The sequence below is a fragment of the Rhyacophila brunnea genome, unplaced genomic scaffold (genome assembly GCF_057557595.1).
Source record: "Rhyacophila brunnea isolate RB1 unplaced genomic scaffold, BYU_Rbru_1.0 scaffold_8, whole genome shotgun sequence".
NCBI classification, from domain to species: domain Eukaryota; kingdom Metazoa; phylum Arthropoda; class Insecta; order Trichoptera; family Rhyacophilidae; genus Rhyacophila; species Rhyacophila brunnea.
Genome location: NW_028233350.1, coordinates 29458819 through 29482890, shown reverse-complemented (window position 1 = coordinate 29482890; position 24072 = coordinate 29458819). Strand labels below are relative to the sequence as shown.

At 32.1% G+C, this 24072-nt stretch overlaps 1 protein-coding gene across 1 annotated transcript in view; it reads left to right on the top strand.

Annotated features, from left to right (window-relative positions):
* Trpgamma (Transient receptor potential cation channel gamma) overlaps positions 1–24072 on the top strand; it is a 422855-nt gene that overhangs the window by 384815 nt on the left and 13968 nt on the right. The window contains exons 14-20 of the mRNA XM_085958711.1: positions 1199–1394; positions 4917–5108; positions 10396–10437; positions 13840–14023; positions 17562–17683; positions 20812–20984; positions 23906–24004. Of these exons, the coding sequence (XP_085814837.1) occupies positions 1199–1394; positions 4917–5108; positions 10396–10437; positions 13840–14023; positions 17562–17683; positions 20812–20984; positions 23906–24004 (1008 nt within the window). The remainder of the gene's footprint in view (positions 1–1198; positions 1395–4916; positions 5109–10395; positions 10438–13839; positions 14024–17561; positions 17684–20811; positions 20985–23905; positions 24005–24072) is intronic.

The window sequence follows — 24072 nt, the reverse complement described above, 5'->3', positions numbered from 1 at the left end:
AAGTTTGCCGTACTACAGTTTACCATGAGTTATTGTATTAAAAATAGATGACCATATAGTATTGAGATCAAGTTCGTGTCTAAATAACACATATATAAATACGTAATAAAAAGGACCGGAATACAAAGGCAGAAGAAAGTAGGTAGGTAAATAAATTAGAAATACGATCATTTCGTATAATTTATATAAAATTCTGGTAAGAGCTTGTAAGTATCAAGTCGTATTTATCAAATATCTTAAAATAATGACAGCGTTTTTGTCAGATATTATAGATAACAAACAATATCAACATTAGTATCTGCAATGTTACACGATCATTGCGTTTTTAATCCCAATGCTATACAGCCACCTCTTTCCAGTAAGACAATAACTAACGGTGAACTGTACTAGAGCGAAACTTAATGCGTATAATTTACATGTAACCATTCGACTCATGCAACAACAAAAAATAACTAGTTATTCTGTAAATAATATATATGAGATTTTAAAATATATTATTGTTATGTTAGTTTCAATTTAATTCACCGATTATTTCCGACTTATAGTGTTGTTCTTCTAATAACATAGTTAAATTGTCTTTTTTTTCGTTAAACGTTTCACCCCCGTTAAAAGTTGGACACAAAAAATCATGCTAAATATACGTGATATGAAACATTATAGCATCTGTGCACGTGCATGAATTTACCGGCTCCAATAAGGTGTAAATTCAACTATCGCGATAATAACTCTTTACATGTAAAAATGCTAACTGTCTCCCCAATCCCATTATGCTTCAAGCGTAAGCGAGACGCGATGTTGTCATTTTATGGTGCTATTTGACTGGATGTGAAAAATTCTAAACGTCAAAATGCTTTGCACGGTGTAGTTCGTATTTTTTCCGGAGGCTCGCTACTATCTTTCTACTGCGGAGGCGCGTGTAAATTCAAAAGCTTCTGAATTTTTCTGATCCGTGCATGTAATCTTGCAACCTGCACGATAATACGTGTTTACACATGCATTTTCTTGCTCTGGCCACAATAATACGTACTGTCACCAGTAAATCCACACACGTGTAAACGGGGTATTAATTTATTCACTTTATTTTTCAATTGTTCATAATATTATATCTAGGTACCATTTTGGTGCATTGTTTCTTTTATCCATGGTATAATATAGATCAGGTGTTCCGTTACAAATAAATATGTTTTGTTTTTTACAGTTTGTTTGAAACTTCTCAAACCCTGTTTTGGGCCGTGTTCGGGCTGGTGGACCTGGACTCATTCGAACTAGACGGCATCAAGATATTCACCCGCTTCTGGGGCATGCTTATGTTCGGCACGTACTCCGTCATCAACATCGTCGTTCTGCTGAATCTCCTCATCGCCATGATGAATCACTCCTATCAGCTCATATCGGTAATTCTAATAATACTCCTAAAGGGACTTCTTGCATTATAACCCTTGACAACAATTCCGTAACTTTCTTGGTATGGTTGAATTAGTAGCCATTGAAAAAAAATTGTTGTAGCTATGATTCTGTGTGTACCTTATATTATTTTCAAATTCACGCGTATGTTCATTTAATGATGATCCATTGTTTAAAAAGCTTTTTTTGTTTGTAAAATTTATGTAAGTACGAAATAAATCTCAGAGGAAAAATTTAAATGTTGCTGCAAATGAAACGAAAATATAAAAGGATCTTGCAGTTAATTTACTCATTAGCTTTAATAACGCATTTAATGCTTCAATTTAATTTGTAAAAAGCTCTATCTTTTTACATTATACAGATTTTCTTCAACAATGTAGATTTTTTTTTTATTAATAATTAATTATTCGCGTTCATGTCACTTTTGTACATGATCCCAAATAAGTACCTTTATGTAGCTACTAAAAACTACAAAAAATAATTGTTTTTTATTTAATGACCAAAACATTTTCGCCCCAAAACCTACTAAGAAAGATTTACTCTTATCACGTTTTTTTCTTAGATTTATTCTTCAAAATTATTGTTTTGCAGTATGAAGTTATAAGCGATACCAACTTTGTAATTATAATTAATTAGACATGACTTAACATGTAGGTATAATTATAATTGAAAACCCTGTCAAAAATATATTAAACGAATTAATTAAAAATTAACGGTTGAAAGGTCGTTTCACTTTGTTAATTAGGTACATTTATTATGTAATTATGTTAGGAAGTAATAGTTATTGTTCCTGTGTATCTCACTCGCCTTCAAATAGATTAGTACTTGAGATAGGAGTGTGGGATGAAAATCGATTATTAATTATAAAATTGATTTCTTGGTTTCGATTTAATCGACATTTGAACCAATTCTTTATAAAAGTATTTAATAGGCGATCATTAAATTAAGATAATCTAAATGAAATACTCGTGTAGATGTTTCCATCACAAAGTGATTTTATAGGGTTTTTTTCTGACCACTATAAGGGTGGTCAATTACATATTGTGTCGTGTTTCGTCATGATCCTCAACGCCCACCTTTCAAATGTCCTAGTTATGTATCATCCCTACGTTCTACCATCCGCATTAATGAAGACATTGAGAGATCAGTAGCGCCCTTCACTTTATCGGACAATCGTGTAGGTAGGTAGACTACCTCCTTCTTCCACATCAATTGTCGATTACCTACTTACTTATAGATGGTTTATTCTTAAATCTGTAATGGTTTAAAAAAACCGAAATCACATTTTTTATGCTGAAATTTTATGAGAAATGTAAAAGTTTGCATAAATAAAAATACACAAACGAGAAAAAAGAAATGGCGACATCGAACCTTTTAAATGCATTTATTATATACCTACATACGTATTATAAATGTTGCTTTAGCAAAAATACCGATATTACCTTCTAGTAAAAGATACAGACAGTATCAGTTACCTACCCATCTTTTATGTAGAAAAAATACTATATATACTCATATAATATATACATACACCATATATTGTGAATGATGAGGAAGGCCTTCTTTGATTAATAGCGAAGCCAACATTTACCTACTTTTCTGGCTGAATTGAAAAATTTCTTCTCTCTAGTTGAATAAATTTAAGCTTTGTTTGCAAGTTCACTGAATCTGTTTTTTCATCATTATACAAAAATGTTTGGATATCATAGCGTTTCCACATGCCAAATATTGACTCAAGAAATTTGGTAGGAAAACACACTTGTGTACATAAAAGCTACCTGCTTTCTATGTTGTGCACAAGTAGGTATGCTTTATAAACAAACATTCATAATATTTTGTATAAAATATAAAATGTATAATTAGGTATGAATGGAGAAGAAAGACTTATTTTGTAGCTACACAGCCAGGATGTATCTTAGGTCAAGCAGACTCCTCTATTCTACTTGTCTTCCGCTTTCTTCTTCTTCTTCAATGGCGCTACAGCTCAAGTCGAGCCCTGGGCCCTCCTCCACCACCGTCCTCCAGCCGGAACGATCCTCCGCATGTCTTTTCCAGTTCCTGATTTTTAGCAGCTGGTTGGCGTCTTTTGTAATGTTATCACCCCTTTCCGCTTTCTTTCTAGAATATTATCGTCTCCAGCGCTCGCAATTCTTCCTGAATACCATCAAGCTTTCGAAGGCATGGTGTTTCCGTGCACTGTCTTACTACTGGTCCGCTTCATCTGTCCTTAATCAATGATTATCTATGCGTGTCACATGTCAAGACTTTCGCAGGTGGTGTGTTTTTGATAAATCTGATAACGCTTGAAGAGGAAGATGCTTATTCGAAAACATATTACAGTAAATTATTCGTCTTGAAGAATAAGAAGAATTTAAAAAATAAACAAATACGATCGACATGTGTATCCTTACATATTGGCGTTTTTTAGAAACACCACAAACGTCTCAAAAAAATGCCAGCATACGCGCGAACTCCAACAAGTGGCGCCACTTTTTTGTCAAGTATGTACGCATCATATCCAAATGTATATAAATATGAAAGCCGGCATTTGTGGTGCTTCTACAATAAGTAACGATTCTAATAAAAATTGCACTTTAATACATTTTACTGATAACTTTCATTTAAAATTAAAAAATGCAATACGCATCTCTCTAGGAACATTAAAATATATTGTTAGTTCATTTTTAATATTCAGACTTGTTAATAAAAATCTGACTTCCAAAAAAGACACATTTAATATAGATTTTTTTTCTAAATTGTAGAAAAGTACCTAAGTTTATTTTTTAACGTTTAAAAATTGTTAATATGTTTTGCAAATGCATTACGGTCACCTGAAGTGCTTTAATTGTGTAGGTTAGAAAGTATCATAATGGTTTTTTGGTCAATTTATTTGACGGTCATATTATGCAGCAGACTAAGACACTAATAAAAAATGTTGACGAAACCTTTGTTCTGCCATATGAAGCCATCTCATTTCGACTCTACAGAGTCGAAATTAGTTCCAGCAAGTTTTAAGTGCCATGTTTCTCCACAGCATCAACGAACTGCTTCTCTATCTCTATTTGTACAGCTGTTTGTATAGAAATAAATTGACACGGAGTACTTCTTTAGCCTCACTTTCATATTAAATTTGTTTATTCTCCGTAATAATATAAATATAAATAATATTTTGTTCAACATAGGTTTATAATTTGAGCATTACACAATTCCATTTTTTTAAATTGGTCACCGTTTGAACTTAAAATTAGTTTCACTAAAATTAATACTATCGACTAAGGGTAGGTACTTGATGGAATTCGAATTTTAATATTCTAATTGATTTAAGTTTTGTTCTATTCTATTTTGTCGGTATGCCTTGCCATCGGTGAGTGCACACAATGCCGAAAAGCTAAACCCGGGTCACATAAATCAATTAGAATTAAAATAATATATTTGTTTTAAAAAAATCTTGTAGCTGATATTATCTTTTGTCAACATAATACAAACTGGAATTAATACTCAAAACTCCTCAGGAAAGAGCTGACATCGAGTGGAAATTCGCGAGGAGTAAGCTGTGGATCAGTTACTTCGAGGAAGGTGGCACCGTCCCCCCGCCCTTCAACATCATCCCCACCCCCAAGTCCTTGTGGTACGCGTCGCAGTGGATCCAGCGCAAGATGTGCGGCCACTCAAGGGCGAAGAAGGAGCATATGAGGACAATCAGGGTCAGTTCACTCATCACGCATATTTGCATAGCTTTCAATTCCTATTTTACAATCAGTTCATTGTCCTTTCAGTACAATTATCGGTTAATTACGATTTTACTTTTCTAAAATAATTAAAGTTAATCACCATTAATGATCTATGTTCATTTCATGGATTGAAAATATACGGAGTAGGTACCATTTAATACCAAAAATGTAAATGTTCCAGTTTGTAGCATATTATTATGTAGGTACATAAAACGAATAAGATTTTATTTTCTTTCTTATGACTCCCCGATTGTCAATTCATCGATCAATTCAATATTGATTTACATGTATTTAACTATGCTAATTATATTTTTTAATGAAATTTAAATATTTAAACTTAAAATAATTAAGATATCTTAATTAGATATTCTTATTAACAAGGACGTGGAAGCAAACTAGCAGCCACAATATTTCAATCTCAACCTACCAATTAAGGGGGACATGCTCGTCGAAGGTCAAAATTGAGTTTTTATTGTATTTTCAAACCATGATCCTGGACACTCCTTAAACGTTGTAGATAATCTATTTATATAATTTTGAAGCCTTATTATCCTTTATAGTTATTTTAAACATTTGATTACTGCATAAAGTATTTTTGTTACATAAAATAGTATTCTTTTAAACCTCTCGCTCTAATGTTTTAGAATATAGTCATATTTCGGTACATAACTGTGCAGTGGTTTTAAGATTTTTTACATTTATTAATTTTTAAACGCATTTATAAAACCATTAGTATAATTTATTACGAGATAATTTTTGTAAAATATTCACGATAAAAAATTATATTGATAATCTCTGTGATCCCAAATTTGACATTATTAATCAAAAAATCGGCAAGATCAACACATTTGAAGATGATTCTACAGATATTTATTATAAGCTATGTTTTTGACCATTCAAGTGTGATAAACATCTTATGAATAATGATTGCTTTATAATAATTATTGACCTAAGAATAAGGTAGTGTTTTTTTGAAATACGCCATTTCTTTTGTCATTCCCTAGTGGTTACGCTACAACATACGGCCGTAGCCATAAATTGACAAACTATAATTAAAATATGGAGTAAAATTATGTTAACGCGCGTGTTTGAACATGTACCTAACCGATTTTTTTTAAATTTTTTTTTAAACGGTACATGTTCAAACACGCGCGTCAATATTATTTTATTTTCTACTTCAATTATAGTTTGTCAATTTATGGCTACGGCCGTATGTTGTAGCTTAACCACTAGGGAATGACAAAAGAAATGGCGTATTTCAAAAAAACACTACCTTATTCTTAGGTCAATAATTATTATAAAGCAATCATTATTCATAAGATGTTTATCACACTTGAATGGTCAAAAACATAGCTTATAATAAATATCTTTAGAATCATCTTCAAATGTGTTGATCTTGCCGATTTTTTGAATAATAAAATGCCTAATTCTTGTCAAATTTGGGATCACAGAGATTATCAATATAATTTTTTATCGTGAATATTTTACAAAAATTATCTCGTAATAAATTATACTAATGGTTTTATAAATGCGTTTAAAAATTAATAAATGTAAAAAATCTTAAAACCACTGCACAGTTATGTACCGAAATATGACTATATTCTAAAACATTAGAGCGAGAGGTTTAAAAGAATACTATTTTATGTAACAAAAATACTTTATGCAGTAATCAAATGTTTAAAATAACTATAAAGGATAATAAGGCTTCAAAATTATATAAATAGATTATCTACAACGTTTAAGGAGTGTCCAGGATCATGGTTTGAAAATACAATAAAAACTCAATTTTGACCTTCGACGAGCATGTCCCCCCTTAAGAATATATTCATTTTGATCTGGCTACCAAATCAAAATTGCGATAACGCTAGTTCTCAGTAAACCCCATTTCACACGCAGCGAATTTTATCATCGCGATAATTTTCCGGCGCGTAAAAACCCCGCCTCATCAAACGACTCAAAAACGTGTAAAACAGAGGTTAATCAGATCATATTATTTTAGTCTACATACCAACCAAAAATCATTATTATATTAAACTCAACACATGGCTTTAGGGCTAGTCTTGGAGACACACAGCATATTATACTACTTAGTTTTTGAACTGAAATCGAAGAATTCAGAATAACACTACTTTTCCGGAGAGGGGCTCAATAAAATTATGGAAGTGTAACATAAATCATAAACTTGGTTCGCAGGGTTTTAATTATTATTCTTCCTTTTTGGTGTACAATCATTCAACAATGTGATGGATTGGATAAATTCAAGCGTTGGTCTCATCAAGGCAATAGCTGATGACTGGACTAAATGAACAACTGAACTGATTGTGTGAAAGGATCTTTAGATACTTTACTGAATAATTTGCACGTTCGTATGATGATAATCGATCATCGACAAGCACAAAAGTATAATTTGAAAAACTATTATAAGTAAAAAAAAAAAATTATTATTGCAGATTTCGAATGGCAAGTAAACTGCTTCAGTTAATAAAATAATAAGTTAAATGATATTTTTTACGTCTACTTACTAGCAGTAGAAGAGTGGCTGTCGGTAGAGGGTAGGGTAAATAATATTGAACAAAGATTTCTTTTGAATCAACAACGGTAAGTATTACAGCAAAAAAATATTTATCTTAGATAATAATTTCGATGACAATATTATTTACTGTTGGAAATGCAGACAATAAACCATCTTGATGCTTTGTAAATATGACTGTTAATGCTTGTAATCAGAGGACAGATTTGACATGTGTGATATTTTTAGAATCCTGATAAACTCAATGCATTGCATTGCATTTAAAACTTCAGAGACATTCCTTCCAAGTTATATATTTTTTTTTAATCTTGATCGATTCACACAGTTACAAATCTTCTTCTATTTATAATACATTAAAATGAAGTAGGTACTGATAAAGATATTTACATGTTTTTTATTGTGTTTTTTTATTAAAAATTAAGAGGTACCATGAGGTCCAGGAATTATTCTTTTTGTGGTAAGGTTCCAAAGGTATATCAACAAAATTAATTATTTATTATTCTTAACGCAGGGTTAAACTGAAACTATAAATATGCATGTTTGAATAATTTTCATAGTATTTATTATCTTCTCGTCATACTTCTATAAAATATTATTATATTATAGAAAGACTTTTTAGTAATAAATCAAATAATGATGAGAGGTCAGAACAACATTGTTTAGGATTATAATAAATTGAGATGAATCTACGCACACCCCTTAATCGGCACACTGACATATTTTTTTTTTATTATGGATGATTTTGAAATGATAGAATATTATTGTCATATAGCATGAAATGTTTACAACACTACTGCACATATTAAATTTGTTGAATTTTTAAGTGTTCACGATATTATTAATTTTTCTTTCAGATGTTTTAATCTTTTTTACTATCCAATGTATAACTCCACTTTGGAATGTTTACTATCCTAACACTTGTGTAAAATTGATGTCTTAAAATGCTTATGATAAATAAACTTTTGAAAATATAATGTAAACTGAAGAATATAATACTTAAGCAAGCACTACAATACTGTAATTTAAAAAATATATGAAGTCGCTTTTATTAAAAATCTGTTTTAAATAAAATCGTAAGTACCTATATTGATATTCTTTTTACATTTTAACAATTAAGTACATGAAAATCTTTTGTTGATGATAATTGTGATAACAAATAAATTAGTAACAATATTTATAATAAAAATGACTTCATATAAAATAAATAAAACAAAATAAACACAATATAAAATAATTTCCTAGTGAGATTTAGCTACCTATAGCATATCTTCATAGAACTCAATGTGATGTCGACATAGGTTTTACGTCCGTTAGTGATGGATATAAAATGTACTCAAGAAAAAAGATAAAAATTTGACAGTATAATTCGGTAAATATGTAGGTACCCGATAAGTAGCAGTAATGCTGCACAAAAACTTCTTGCATTTCCTGTTTCACTCCACTTACGGAGCCTTTTGTACATCTATGCTCTACCAGGGGTAGTCAACCTGGTCCCTACCGCCCACTAGTGGGCATTCCAGCTTTCATGGTGGGCGGTGGGGGGTTTAACATTTTCATTATGTTTTCATAAAATTCGCAGTGACAATTTAAATTTCAGAAAATATACTATTTGTATCGCCCCTTAGTTCACATTACGTAATTAATTAAATGTAATTTCATCAGACTTCATGCTTCTATGTATGCAAAGTATAAATAAAAAGATAGATTTAACTACAGTTAGATGTTTTATAAAGATTTATTCTGCCAAACTTAGCAAAAATCTGACATGAAGTATTTGGTAAGTAATTATTATTATATTACACCATTACTGTGGAACCAGTGGACGGTTATAAAATTTTACTAATAACAGAGATAAAAAAAGTGGGCGGTAGGTATAAAAAGGTTGATTACTCCTGCTCTACACCTACAGAGACAATGCAAGAATTTAGTGTCGACACTGCATTTAGAGTATAGGTTTGCAAGATATTTCATGCATACTGAATTCCGATAACGGCACACACAGACGACAGGCATTAGATTTTACGACAAGTTGTATTTATTGTCTGGACATGGTAATTCGATGCAAGGAAGGACTGCGGTCACACACGTGCATCTCTCCAAACTTTGTACTTCACATTTCATGTGCATTTTGATCCTTATGTGCTGGCATGAGGTATAACAAATCCCCATGTCCAGACCTTCCCTGCAATCAATACATGGAGGAATATTCCAACATAATACATAACTGCAAAATTGTGATAAAGATGCTTTAGTATGAAACGTTAAAAATAACAGTTTTAACGGCGGCAGCTATCATGTTATCGTAACATTTATGACAACGCACTACGCAAACTTGACATCTCAAAATCTGAAGCAGCACGAGTTTGAACATCGGGTGAAACGCAGATACCAACCCAAAGATTCGCCTTTTAGATAACTGCAGATAACCTTTTTCACACACAGAATACACCCATACCATATTAGGGAAATAATATAACGAAATGGTGTTATTGGATGTTATGGGGTTACATAGTTGGAATAGACCTGCTGGCCTGCGAGTTGTTGCAAAATCTAGTGTTGGTCATCTACGTGCGGCCTTACCAGTGACTATGCATTAATAGGGACTATAATTCGTTTTTTTATTTCAAGTTTCATCAACCCCTACAGTCGTTAGTACTCCTTCGTAGGCCGTACACTGTGTTGTGATTGATTTCTACCAAACGGAGAGTATATTTGATTTTTTTGTTTAAGCGGAAGGTGAAACAAGCCAACGAGCGTGATTTCCGCTATCAGGTAAGTGGTATTCAACGTAATTGACGTATTTAACTCTTAACAGCAATGGCCAATAACAAAACTATAAACGTTTGGGTCATAATATATAAATTAATACATGTGTTAGTGGCTAGGCCGATAGTTTGTCTCCTTTTGAAAGCTTAAAAATGTCTATTCAGTGAGCGAAACCCGGTCCAAATATTTTAAACGAAAATATACGTTGAAGAAAACCTTCTTCTATGGAGACAGAGCTTAACTATATTATGAAAGTGGAAAGGCTGATAATTAAAATAGTTTCGTATTGTTATTTTCACAAATTCATTCGTAGCATACTTCACCCTAGTGCCCTGGTGTTCATTTACCGGACTGCACTAAGATTTTAAAAAACACCATACATTAGTATTACTAGCATAAAACATGAGTTATACATTATTTATACAATGAATCAGTACCTATTCAGAATATTCAAATCAATAATTACAACAAATCATATTTAACGGTTCATTATACAATAGTTATAATGAAACATAAAACAGTTTGCCATCGTGTTTGCGTAAGCTACCATATTTAAATGCTGTCAAAACATAGAATATTTTTATTTTCTGTGGCTACCAATTATTTAACTAAACAAAAATCTTTATAATGGCAAATTATTTCTTTGTTAGGAGTTACATGTTTATTTTATTATAATGCTTTTATTATCATTACCAGAAATAATTTATTGGCACAGTGAAACCAAAATTTTTAAATAAAAATGTTCTATCATAATGATGAAGTGTGAAAAACAGATGATATTAGTTTTCCTTGATTGATTTTAAATTCTTATTTCTTGAAGGACTCTCAGTTTCCATTTAATGTGGCAGGATGCCAAATTTTCTTTTTATATTAACGTAAATGACAATATATTTTATTTTTAATTCTCAGTACCTACGTATTTTATTGAAATAGTATTACATACTATTTGATTTATTTAAAATTTTTAATACATTCTACGTTTGAAACATTGAATCCAAATTCTTCATTATTTTAATCTAACTAGTCATTACAGTATGGTACTTGTGATTACATGTAAATTTCATCTCTATACAGCCGATTTTGACAAAATTAATGAATTCAAGAATTAAAACCTAACCTAACCTAACCTAACTTAACCTAATCTAACAAATAATCCAGTATATCGGCTATTTTCAAAAAAAAATTGCCGCTGGCTTCCTGTAAACCGACAAGAACCATGTTTTATTTAGACATGAATTCTATCTCAGTACTATACGACCCAAAGAGGTTGGACAGTCTTTAATATCCAACCATATATTTCCGATACAACATTTCACGGTGAAGTGTGATACAGCAAACTGCATACGTACAAATTTCTCAACTCGTGCCTACAGAATCATTACTTTCAATCACACTTTTATTTCTTAGCAGTGTTTTTATAAGTCATTGAAATATTAGTATGATATTCCGCATTATTTTCCATTCGGCCTGCCACTTCCACAAGAATATAACCAATATTTCTGATAAATTAAAACAATTATTATTTTCGAATTGGCTATGAAGACAACCACAAAACAGTTATGTGCATTAATATTAATTATATTTGTTTTTATTTTATTTAAGTGCTATTTCTCTGCTTTATATTATGTTGCATTATTAAATGTAGTTATTTTAATTATTTTTACTTATAACATATTTTAGTTTGTCCAAAATCCATAGTTATGTATTTAGGAAAACCCATAGAGTGCACTAATTTTAACTAATAATAATTTAATTAAATAAGTCTTGTTAAGGCATTATTATTAAATTTTGCCTTCAGAGGAATAATGTTACTTTATTGTATGTTTAATTAATGAATAGTTTTTATTAGATAGATAACCTAAAACAAATTAGATTAACCTTAGAAATAGTGAGGAAATAATAATATGTTAACACGATTATAAATATTGGTTAATTGTGTAATAGTGAAACCGTTTTTGCCAATCTGAACAAAATAATTCCTATATGAATCGCATTATAAAATGGTTATAATTTTATATAATATAAAATGTTATGATGTATTCAATATATTCCTATATATAAAAATAACTTTTGAAAATATCATTTTTACTGAAACATTACTAAACAAAATAAAAAGGTTTACATATACATCTCTTCAAATACTATAAAATAACAAATAAAACTATAGGTAGGCATCTACACAATTTCATTATTATTAAAAAATATATTATCATTCAGTAAAGTTGTAATATCAAAATTAAACAAGAGGCAAAGAATAGTAATAGATTATATTATTACGGAATATGTTATTTATTTTTATAAAATCAACATGTAATTATGCATAGGTAGGAAAAACTGTCTCTACAAGTTGAATCTGACTAATAATAGTGGCACAAATCCATAATACACCCGATCCTCTTTTTGCACGGGGGATACCTTCCAAAGACTACCGTGCAAAACAAAACCGTGTAAAAAAAGTTAAGATGCCCATACAAAAATGGTAGATAGGTTCCATAACTTAAAATCAACTCAAAATATGAAATTCTTGAACTCAAAAATATATCGAATTTATTTATTATTTATGCATTAAAATACATAGTTTTTGATTAGCATAGAGAAATATATTCATTCAATGCCGCTTCTTGACAATAAACGTACCCGTTTACTGCTGTTTTTCGCTGGCTATAAATCACTCATCGCTGGAAATATTTAATGACATTGACGACGAAGCACGTGTTTTGTATTGAACCCGAATTAACTGACTAGTGGCGCCATGTATGTACGTATGTATGTCTAGGCGGCATCCGGTGACAACATATGTATGCACCAGTGGCGTGCGGTCCATTGCGACACAATTTTTTGATAAAATAAGTACATACATACATATGTATTTTTATTCTTTTTAGTTTTTTTTAAACCCTGTTAAGCAAAAAAAAATCAGTGTAAATAAAAAATTATCGGTACTTTTTTTAAACCGTGTTATTTCGAAATCGTGCAAAAAAAGCCGTGCAAAAAGAGGATCGGGTGTATATGATTTCATAATATTGATATTGCGATAATTATTAATTTCATTTAATCGCCACATTCAAAACAATATTCCACACATTAGATTCAATACTAATTATTGTATTACGCCAAATCACGCATTAGCTTTTATTTTCTTTTGCAGAAAAAAACATGTACTTATTGCTGATGTGTCAAACTCTACTACACCAATATTATGAATTGGCTTAGTGCCTATTTTGGAACACATACATTCATTTATTAATAATTCGTTTTCAATAGTATATTAAATTTCATCTTTGAAATATAATTTCGATGCAATAGATTCCGTCACAGTTGAATTTATAATTGTTTTTTTGTCACACGCTTGGCCGGAGTGCACCGACAATCTGATGGGTGAAAGGAAACATTTGTAATTGTCCACAGAGTATAATGCGCAACCTGGTGAGGCGGTACGTGACGGTGCAGCAGAGGAAGGCGGAATCGCAGGGCGTGACGGAAGACGACGTGAACGAGATCAAGCAGGACATCTCGGCCTTCCGCTGCGAGCTCGTCGAGATCCTCAAGAACAGCGGCATGAACACTTCCACAGCTAGTGGAGCGGGTTCCGGTGAGTACTCACTCCTATTTAGTTATACAAAAGCATAATAATACTCAAAGTATAGTCCATTTCAATGAATACTTATATCATAATATAATGAAAATTTACCCTTTTTCTTAATTATACCAAGGCTTTGGTGGCAACCCACTGTCTTATTTTCTTCTTTTCTTTTGAGTGAGGATCCAACATTCAGGGCCACCCTCCAATTCTGTTGAGGATATTTATTTTATGACTCTCCTGAGCTCTTCCCTGGTGAGGATTCAAATGTGCAGTTCCTCGACATTCTCCAATACATCTGTGAGCTGCAGCTCTTCTCTGTGTTGTCAAAATTTAGGTCACCGTACCCCTATAATATAGACAATGTCATCCTGAACATTACATTAATCGCGGAGCTGCAAATCGCTCCTCCTTGTGAAAATGTCAAATCTTTTATCCATACTCTCAGTCTCAATATTTAATTGACCTCATTTCTGTTTAGAGGACAAACGAGGAAATCTGGCATGGGGAAGGTTGAATGGATTTACTCCAGTTACCCTCATCTAGAATGCCCTATGATAGAAATCTATCCTCATACTTTGGCACACTTTCTTTACCAACTCAGTCCAGTTCAAACATTCTGGGGTCCTTTAATATATCACAACAATGATACAATTGATATATTGAATTGACCAGCTTCTTTCGCCAGATCAATCCCATACGTGATGGTATCCGTTGAAGTTTCCTATTGACTAATTTGATTGACTTTGATTCCATCAAGGATGAAGTATTATGCTCTTTCAATTACTGTGGGACCAAGTATCCATTGCATTTCATTATAAAGCACTTATGAATTATGTTAATATGATGGTGGGTAACACATTAAAGTCCTAAGATTATTATTTATGTATTATTTATTACTGATTACAATGTAAATGTTAATATTCCTGTTTTTCTAATAGTGTAATATGCCACTTTAAAGCAACTGTGGCAGTATTCCATATATTATTTGGACAGAGGTGTTCATGATGAGTGCATAAATAAAATTTATTACGAAAAATAAAAACCAAGTAGAGCCTGTACACGTGCATGGATTTACTTACACCAATAGTGTGTATTTTAAACTATCGCGATAATAACTGTTTACACGTAAAAGTGCTGACAGTCTCGCTAATCTCATTGTTCAAGAGTAAGCGAGACGCGGTACTGATTGACAGAACTATAAAATTGGTTAACCTCAAAATGAACCTCTGCGCGGTGTAGTTCGTTTTTTACAGGTTCGCTAATATTTCTACTGTGCTATTATAGGATATTGTACGGTCCAATTGTCGCGTGAAAATTCGAAAACTTTTGAACTTTTTTGATTCATGCATGCAATATTGCAATCTGCACAATAATACATACTGTCAGCAGTAAATCCATGCATGTGTAAATGGGGTAAAAGGCTAAGTAAGCGAGCAAGGCAAAGATAGTACCCTTAGATATAAAATAGATCTAATAATTAAATAAATAATAATAATAATATCATCGGTGTGTAAGTGCAAATGGGACATGGGTTTTCCACTAGTTATATATTATGATATCATCATCAGCCGGGGTCATTCCACTGCTGGATGAAGGCCTCCCCAAGCTTTCTCCAACTCTCTCGATCCTGTGTTGTTCGCTGCCACGTATTGCCGCCGAACTTTACCAGTTCGTCAATCCAGCAGCTTTTAGGGCGACCCTGTGGCCGTTTCGTGCCCCTTGGGTACCACTAGATGACGGCATTTGTCCAGCGGCCGTCCTTTCGGCGAGCAATGTGCCCCGCCCATCTCCATTTCAGCTGTTTGGCAACGTCTATTACATCGCGTACTCTTGTCTGCTTCCTAACCCATTCGTTTCTCTTACGGTCCTTTCGCGTGATGCCCAACATACACCTCTCCATGCCTCGCTGTGTGACTCTTAGCCTTTGGACATCTCTCGTGTTGAGGGTCCACGTCTCGCAGCCATACGTGAACACGGGTAGCACACATTGGTTGAACACCCTACGCTTAAGAGATAATGGTAGGTCACTCTTGAAGATACTATTCAGACGTCCGAAAGCACGCCATCCCAGCTTTGTTCTTCGAGCAATTTCATCGTGCATGCTTCCGTCTATGGACACCTGCTGTCCGAGATAGACGTAGCTGCTGACTTGCTCGAGTTGGGTGCCAGAAATACAGATAATCGCAGGGTCCGAAAAACAGTTCCTCATCACTTTTGTCTTTGAAACATTTATCTTTAGACCAACCGTTTGACTGACATCCGCGAGATCTTGCATTCTACCTAAGAGGTCTTTCGGGTCTTGTGAGAGTATAACAATATCATCTGCTAAGCGCAGGTGACTGAGGTGCTCCCCATTAATTGGAACACCTTTTTCCTCCCAATCAAGTTTCCTAAATAAGTCCTCAAGAGTAGCGGTGAATAGTTTAGGTGAAATGATTGACAGATCGTTAAAATTGGTTAACCTCAAAATGAATCTCTGCGCGGTGTAGTTCGTTTTTTACAGGTTCGCTAATATTTCTACTGTGCTATTATAGGATATTGTACGGTCCAATTGTCGCGTGAAAATTCGAAAACTTTTGAACTTTTTTGATTCATGCATGCAATCTTGCAATCTGCACAATAATACATACTGTCAGCAAAGTCTGGAAATTCCTTGGTTGCCAAGGGCGTCTATAATTGAGAATTTTTTGATAGAATCAAACGCCTTTTCATAGTCTATAAAACCAAGATATAATGGCAGTTTGTATTCCTGGTAGCGCTCTATGATTTCCCTGATGACCTGTATATGATCCATAGTACTTTAGCCTCTTCTGAATCCGGCTTGCTCTCTTGGTTCTCGTCTAGAACTGTTTCGAGACGGTTTGAGAGTATTTTCGTGCAAACCTTATACAGAATTGGCAGTAGACTAATTGGTCGATAGTTTTTCAGAGCTTCAGTGTCTCCTTTCTTATGGAGAATAATAATGGAGGCATTTTTCCATGACTCTGGGATGTTCTCTTCGTGCAGACAAGACGTGAACAGACGTGCGAGCACTTCGCTCACCGTCCTCCCGGCCCGTTTGAGAACATCGATAGTCAGCCCATCTTCTCCCGGGGCTTTCCCACTCTTCATGCACATTATAGCATATTCCACCTCTGTGGTAGTGACCTCGGGAAGAGGATCTCCATATTCTCCGTTCACCGGAAGATCTGAATTGATGACACATAATATATAATACATAATACCTATAATATATAATACCTAACATATTATAATAGGACCATTTTCTGATTTTGGACAACATCAAAAATACTAAACAAACATTAATAAGTTGGCACCGTGCAGAAAATACTTTGAAGTGAAATTGAATAAATTAAATTAAAAATATAGGTAGCTTATCATTAATGGTATTTTGAGATATTTTCGCCTACCTACCTTCATTTGTTCATGGATAGAATGATAATACATATTATTTCAATTTGATTGTCTATGTGTGTTAATAATGCTTAGATCTAAGAACCTTTTTAATACACCGATATAAATGCCGATACAGAACTCTCTTTTTCAGGTTCTGGTGGAAAGAAGAATAGGCAAAAGGAGCGGCGCCTGATGAAGGGCTTCAATATAGCGCCCTCCAATAATGTAACCCTCCCCCCTGTTGCCGAGTTCATTGCCTCTTTACATCATCAGGTTTGTCAGGAAACACCTTGCCACGGAGCAATGCTTTTACCCACACCATGGCGGAGCTGCACTAACAATGGCTTTCAAGCAACCGGAACCATTTCAGAACAATCAATGGCTTTTGGGAATAAAACACCACTTTAATGCACCTACTGTTCATCCCTTATAATTCAAACTTATCTTTTCACAAGCACGATTTAATCTATTTATTTTATTATATTATTATGACTTATTACAGAAAATATTAGTGGCACAATCCTATTCACTTGATTTATCAGGTTTGAAAGTTATATTTTATTATAAAAAAAATAGTTTGTACTGTATAAATAAAAATTATTCTGCAGAATTTACGATTTATTGTGAATAACAGACATATTATAATAAACTAAAACATTACAGCCGATTTGGTGGAAAATTAAGCAGATTGGAGTTGTGTCACTTTGCACTTATAATACGTTTGAAAATTCATAAATTAGTTTTAAATAATCGGATCAACCACGTATTTTCAATTGCTTCCATCTTGATGGATCGGTTATAAAAATATAACTTAAAATTGAAAATTTAACATTAAGGAATTGTTTTGTTCTTAAAAACCGTTCGTTAAACCTGATATTAATATTGATTTAGAGTAATCAATGAACTCAGCACCACAACACAATAAAATAATATATTTGCAAGTGCCCATTACTAAACCATAAAATAGTAAAATATATCAATATACATAATGCATTAACATCTGAAAATCTTCCTGATAGCTTTTCTAGCTACGTAGAACATTGATTAACCTGACTAATTGAGAATGAAGGTACATATTCTGGATAATATTAAAAAAGAATTTTAAGAAACTTTTATGCTTACTTCAAGTTTAAAATCAATCAAAATCTTCAGGTGTCAAATTTAACTGTACAGATGTCTTTTTCTGATGATAATACAATATTGTTTAATGATCATAGTCCAATCAAGGTTCTACTGCAAAAGATATTTTATAACCAATGTATATAATATTATGGAAGAAAAATTAAGAAAATGCTTACTATTTAGTGTTTTAGTAAATGGTCTTGGCTCAAGTTTTTCTATTGTAAGTACCTATTTGAATTTATTTTTCTTTGTAGATAATCACACCATTAATCTTCTTTTTATTTAGTTAGGAATACATTCACTAATAAACAGCTTCCTAGCACTATCCAAAGATCACGTCAGGTATTAGGTTGTGTACTAATTGGTAAGTAGGCTATAATACATTATATTTTTTATTTATTTTATATATACCCCTAAGATCATGAAACAAAAAACGTAACTAGATAAATGTAACAGGCAATGAGTAATAAACCATAAGAATATATGAGACACTGTTTCCTATGCTATTCACATAAGTTTTATGTGAATGTATATACTAATAGGTAGTTTTTAACATTTTAATGAATGATTTTTAATGTTGAAGAAAACTTGGTGAAATTGTCATGTTCTGTCAATCAATAATTGTGTTTGCATTCAAGCATATTATTATGACCATACCGAAATTAGATTTGATATAAATAAAAAGGATTTTAAGTTTTTTTTTTAAATAAAAATCAATGTTTTTTAATATGAATTTTAAAAACATTAAAACTATGAATTAGTCAAAAATCTTTGCTGTAGCTTGAAAGAAAGAAAGTTTGATAAACTAAATTTTTATAATAAACATGACCATCAAAATAATGTGTAATAATAAGATGGGATCCTTTTTTGAATTTGACTTTATTTTTGAATATTTTTCTTTTTAATGTTTTTAGATACGTATTTATTAATTAAGAGGCCATCCATATACTGAAACCATAATATGCAGCTTAGAACCGTGTGCCATACTGATCATATGATTTTTGTTCATGAAAATATATTTTCATGAACAGAAATCATAAGTTTCAGTTCAAAAGCAAATGCGGATTCAGTCTATGGATAGCCTGTAAAACAATTTAAAACGTAAATTATCAAAAAAATGTCTCAAATTGCAAGCTTCGTATTTTTCCGTTAGGTGCCTCTGGAAACACATAAAGTAGGTATTGAAAAATATTAAAGAACTTGCAAAGCTTGAAAAATCAGTTGCAATGATATTATTTGCTGTGATAGTGTCAATTAAATATTTTTTAAAAAAACCGGTTTTAAGTTATAAACATACAACAAGTTTTATGTACTTATCTACTTTTTTTTTAAATTATTACCTATTAATTATTAACATTTTTTATGGTATTATAAAGAGGCACTTAATCAATTGTTATTATATTACAAGGGTGTATAATTGACGCTAAAGCACTGTTGAGATTATTTTATTATATCACAATTACGGCAACAAAGGCTTGCTGCAAATTGCACAAAGATTTTATTTAAACCAATAAGAATTTATCACACTTTTGCACACAACACGTGTTGAAAACCTCACCAATTTTAATACACCTTCTACAAGTGAATTTCAGAATTATCGTAAAAGGACAAAGTTTATTGACTATGTAAATATTATATAAATAGCGTACTAACATACTACTTCATAATAGTTAACCCAAATATAATAATGTTACTGCTACATTATTTTAGTCAATGTAAATATAAATAATACTAATTCATTGAGCAATATGACTTATGTCATATTTTGTACATATTAGTAAAGTTGTACTTTATAAGATTTTATAGCGATACACTAGTCTCGAACATAATTAAATTCACTAAATACATTTAAAAATAATATATAAGTCTATGTTCATTTCTGAATTCAAAAGATTGGATAAAACATAGTCAGAAATAAATTAGATTGTAATCAACTGTTCCTATTATTAATTTATTATGTTCAATTTACCATCAATATAATAATTAATTTACAGAAATCACTGTAATATTACCTCTGTGAAGTAGAAATTAGACCGTTTGCTTCGTAGGTTGCAGGTTCAAATCCTGTATCTTGGTCAAACTCACATGTTTTTTTATCAATAAATATATGCCAGCATCTAACACAAGGACCGATACCGACGTGCTCCGTCTTGGAGTGGAAATTTTCATTAAGCGTTACCTTATGAAAAGATTTAAAAAAGAATAAACGTTTGAAAATAAAAAAACACTATATTATAAATGAATTAAATAACTAATTATCCGAAATTTGTGTTCGCTAGCACTCAGAGTCTGGTCACAATCATGAAGTATTCGGATCGACTCTGTCGGGGATCTTCGGAGGCGGGGGCAGCATTCACAAAGCGCCGCATCACTCTATGAGGACCACCTCGCAGAGCTCCCTGAGCAGCGAGGCCAACCCATACCATCGAGGGCTCACTCTCAACATGGCTAGGTATTTTCAACACAACGTCACGTTACAATACATTAGTGTATTTTCCCTTTTATTGTCTGTCGTTTTCTAGATAATATTCTAATAAAGAAATCCATTAGGTTATGTTGTCATAAATTTGTTAGATGTACTAGATTTGGGATGGACACTTTCGTTACAATAAAATAATAATTTCTTAAATTCTCAGTACGTTATCAGTAATCAATTGTGTTAACTATAATAGAATGATAAAGACATTCCTTGTTCAGTAATGACGTCAAGTGAACTATGACAAAAAGATATAGACAATAATAGTGCGTTCACAACAAGACTGTGATTGCTATTAATCCAGAGGTAGTGCAGTATTTTAATTAGACCCAAGTGAAAATTTGCTTTATATATTAAATTATATGTAAAAGACGTAAGTACTGATTAAGTAAGTATTACGTAAGTTGATTGGATTCGAACCACCGATTGTTCGGTTATCAGCCGAACGCACTACCTTTACGACACAGTATGATACTGCAATTGTGACGATTATAAAGCATAATATTATAGCTTAGAATTGTGCCGTTGCCTAGGCAGCGAATTTATTATTGTCGGCCATTTGCAATTCCTTACGTAAACAAACGATTAAATTTCAGTTAGTAATATAAGTGTATAGAAATAAATCAACGGCCTTCAAATAAGCGGTCCTTTTTCTTGAGTGTGTAATTTAACAAGATAATTAAGAGCTAGTCAAAGAATCTAGTTTATCACAAGTTTTGTTTTTGTTTTGTTACGCCAAAGAAGTATAACTTCTAACGCGCGTACATAAGTACACGTACCGATTTTTTTTTCTTTATAATACGTATTATAAGTGAAAATCCCATTTCTAGGTAGGTAATAAATAACTTAAAAATATCAAAACTTCGTAAATTATAGTCAAGTGTCATTCACTGTCTGTCTTGTCGTAGAAAATGGAAAAAAAATAACAAAGACCCATGGTTTTGAAAAGTTTTGTTACTTTTATGAAACAAAATCTCATATGAATTGACAAAACGTGCTCTAAACAAATTAGGTCTTTGTGTGAATCAGTTGGCAGATTTTTTCCAATAGGCTTATAGATAACATACCTACTAGTAGTGTTAATTGAATTACTTTACTGATCCAAATTTTTCAATAATCATATTGTAGTGAGTATTTAACATCAGATTTATAATTAAATCATGGCATGTAATAAGGACCCAATTATTATCTACCACATAAAGTCCCTTGTTCTTTATCTACATACAATTTTCGCACATTAATTATTTAACAAAATATTTATAACCATTTTTACATTTTACTTACTTTTTATACTGATGTTGCTACTGAAGTATAAAAGCATTATTCTTTTTTTAATATTGATCGTAAAAGCACATCAAATGTGCAACATATCTATCTGCAAAACTCGTGTTTAGTTATACTGATAAATATTTTATTATTCTTAATAAAATTACCTATTGAAATGTCATATAACATAGAAGAAATTCAAGAATTATATTTGAAGTTGCAAGTACTACAGTGGCCTAACTCACATTTTCTAGCATTTGCCAACAAAGGATTGCTGCAATCGCCGGCAACTAAAGTCACCCATGTGTAACAGCTCTTAATAAAGATTCTTCGAAGTATAATCAAAAAGTGGATCATATCAACAGACATATGCTGGTTTATCAACGCAAGTTCTGCATATGTCGATGGAAGTCTGTGCTAACTTGGTAATAACGAAACGAACGACCTTTAAACATTTTTGAATGAAAAATTCTCCACCGTTTGTTTCTATGGGCGCAAATTAGATATAGCAACAATAAAATTATTTTATAATTGAAGTAAATACAATGCCGAACTCTATAGTAAAACAATCAAGATTGGGAAACTGCGCTGGTTAGCTGATATCGGTGTTGCCATCTTTTTATATGCTGATTATAGTATTTCTGAAAAAAATTATAGTAGTGGAACATTTTTCGTCTTTAAAAATTACTTACCTATGTATTTTACAGTTTTCTCGGGGTCAAATATATAGTATATTGTACTATAATTATTATAGTATGGTTGGCAACCTGATAATATGTTCTGTGTGAACGACAATGAACTAACAAAGAAAATAATATCGAGCAATCCAAGAAGAGTAAGGTCAAAAATTCTCTATAACTACTACAGGAAAATACTGTATGCCTGGTGTACTGAATTGGAAAATGGTCACTTTGATATGAACATGATGTGCCGTGAAGACGTCAGGACTCACCCCAGGTTATTCTTCTCACGAAGAAAAATATATATCCAATGACTTACACAATAATAATACATTTTTATGATGAAGTATAACATAATACATGGTGTTACTGCCAAAAGTTAATAAGTCTCGTAATCATGTTATGGAATATTGCAATTTGAAAGTTTGACATGCCTTTTAAAATCAGGCATAATGCTAATTTCCTGTGCTTTATGTGATGTTCTATAATATATCGATGACTTTGAATTTTTTTTCTAGCATACATAATAATATACCTATATAGACACATAATCCGTTGTTAGGTCTAAATAGATAAATAATTATCGACTTACCAACTTTTGGCAGCAGTAATTACTTAAAAGCCATTAATATAAAAGTAAGGTAGACAGCAGTTTCAATTCACTTAAGAATAGTCAGATATAAAATATTTTAGCATAACCTTTATCTCAAAGCAAACTTTTTGAAGTTAGGCCACTATATTACCAATGTCGTTTAATGGTATTATGCTCCATTCATTGAGTTTTGCGGGTATGCTGCATATTAAATGTTTTTTCTCCCTTTTTTTATTCCATATTTTTCGCCAGCGACAGGTTTACGTCACTGCCACACTTTTATCCTTTTTTATCCATAGCACAAAATAGTCTAAAGCCAGTGTGGTGGTTGAAAAATAACACAATGTGGTTGAAATTAGATTTCATGTGAAGCGATCGTCGTCGCACAAGCGGAGATGGGGAACTCTTATAGAGGCGGCCAAGGTGGGGAGAGTAAGCCGGCTGATCGGCAGGAGCAGGTGTGTGTTCGTCCCAACTCCATTATACATATACCTCCGGCCGGTGCTCAATATTATGCATAATGCAC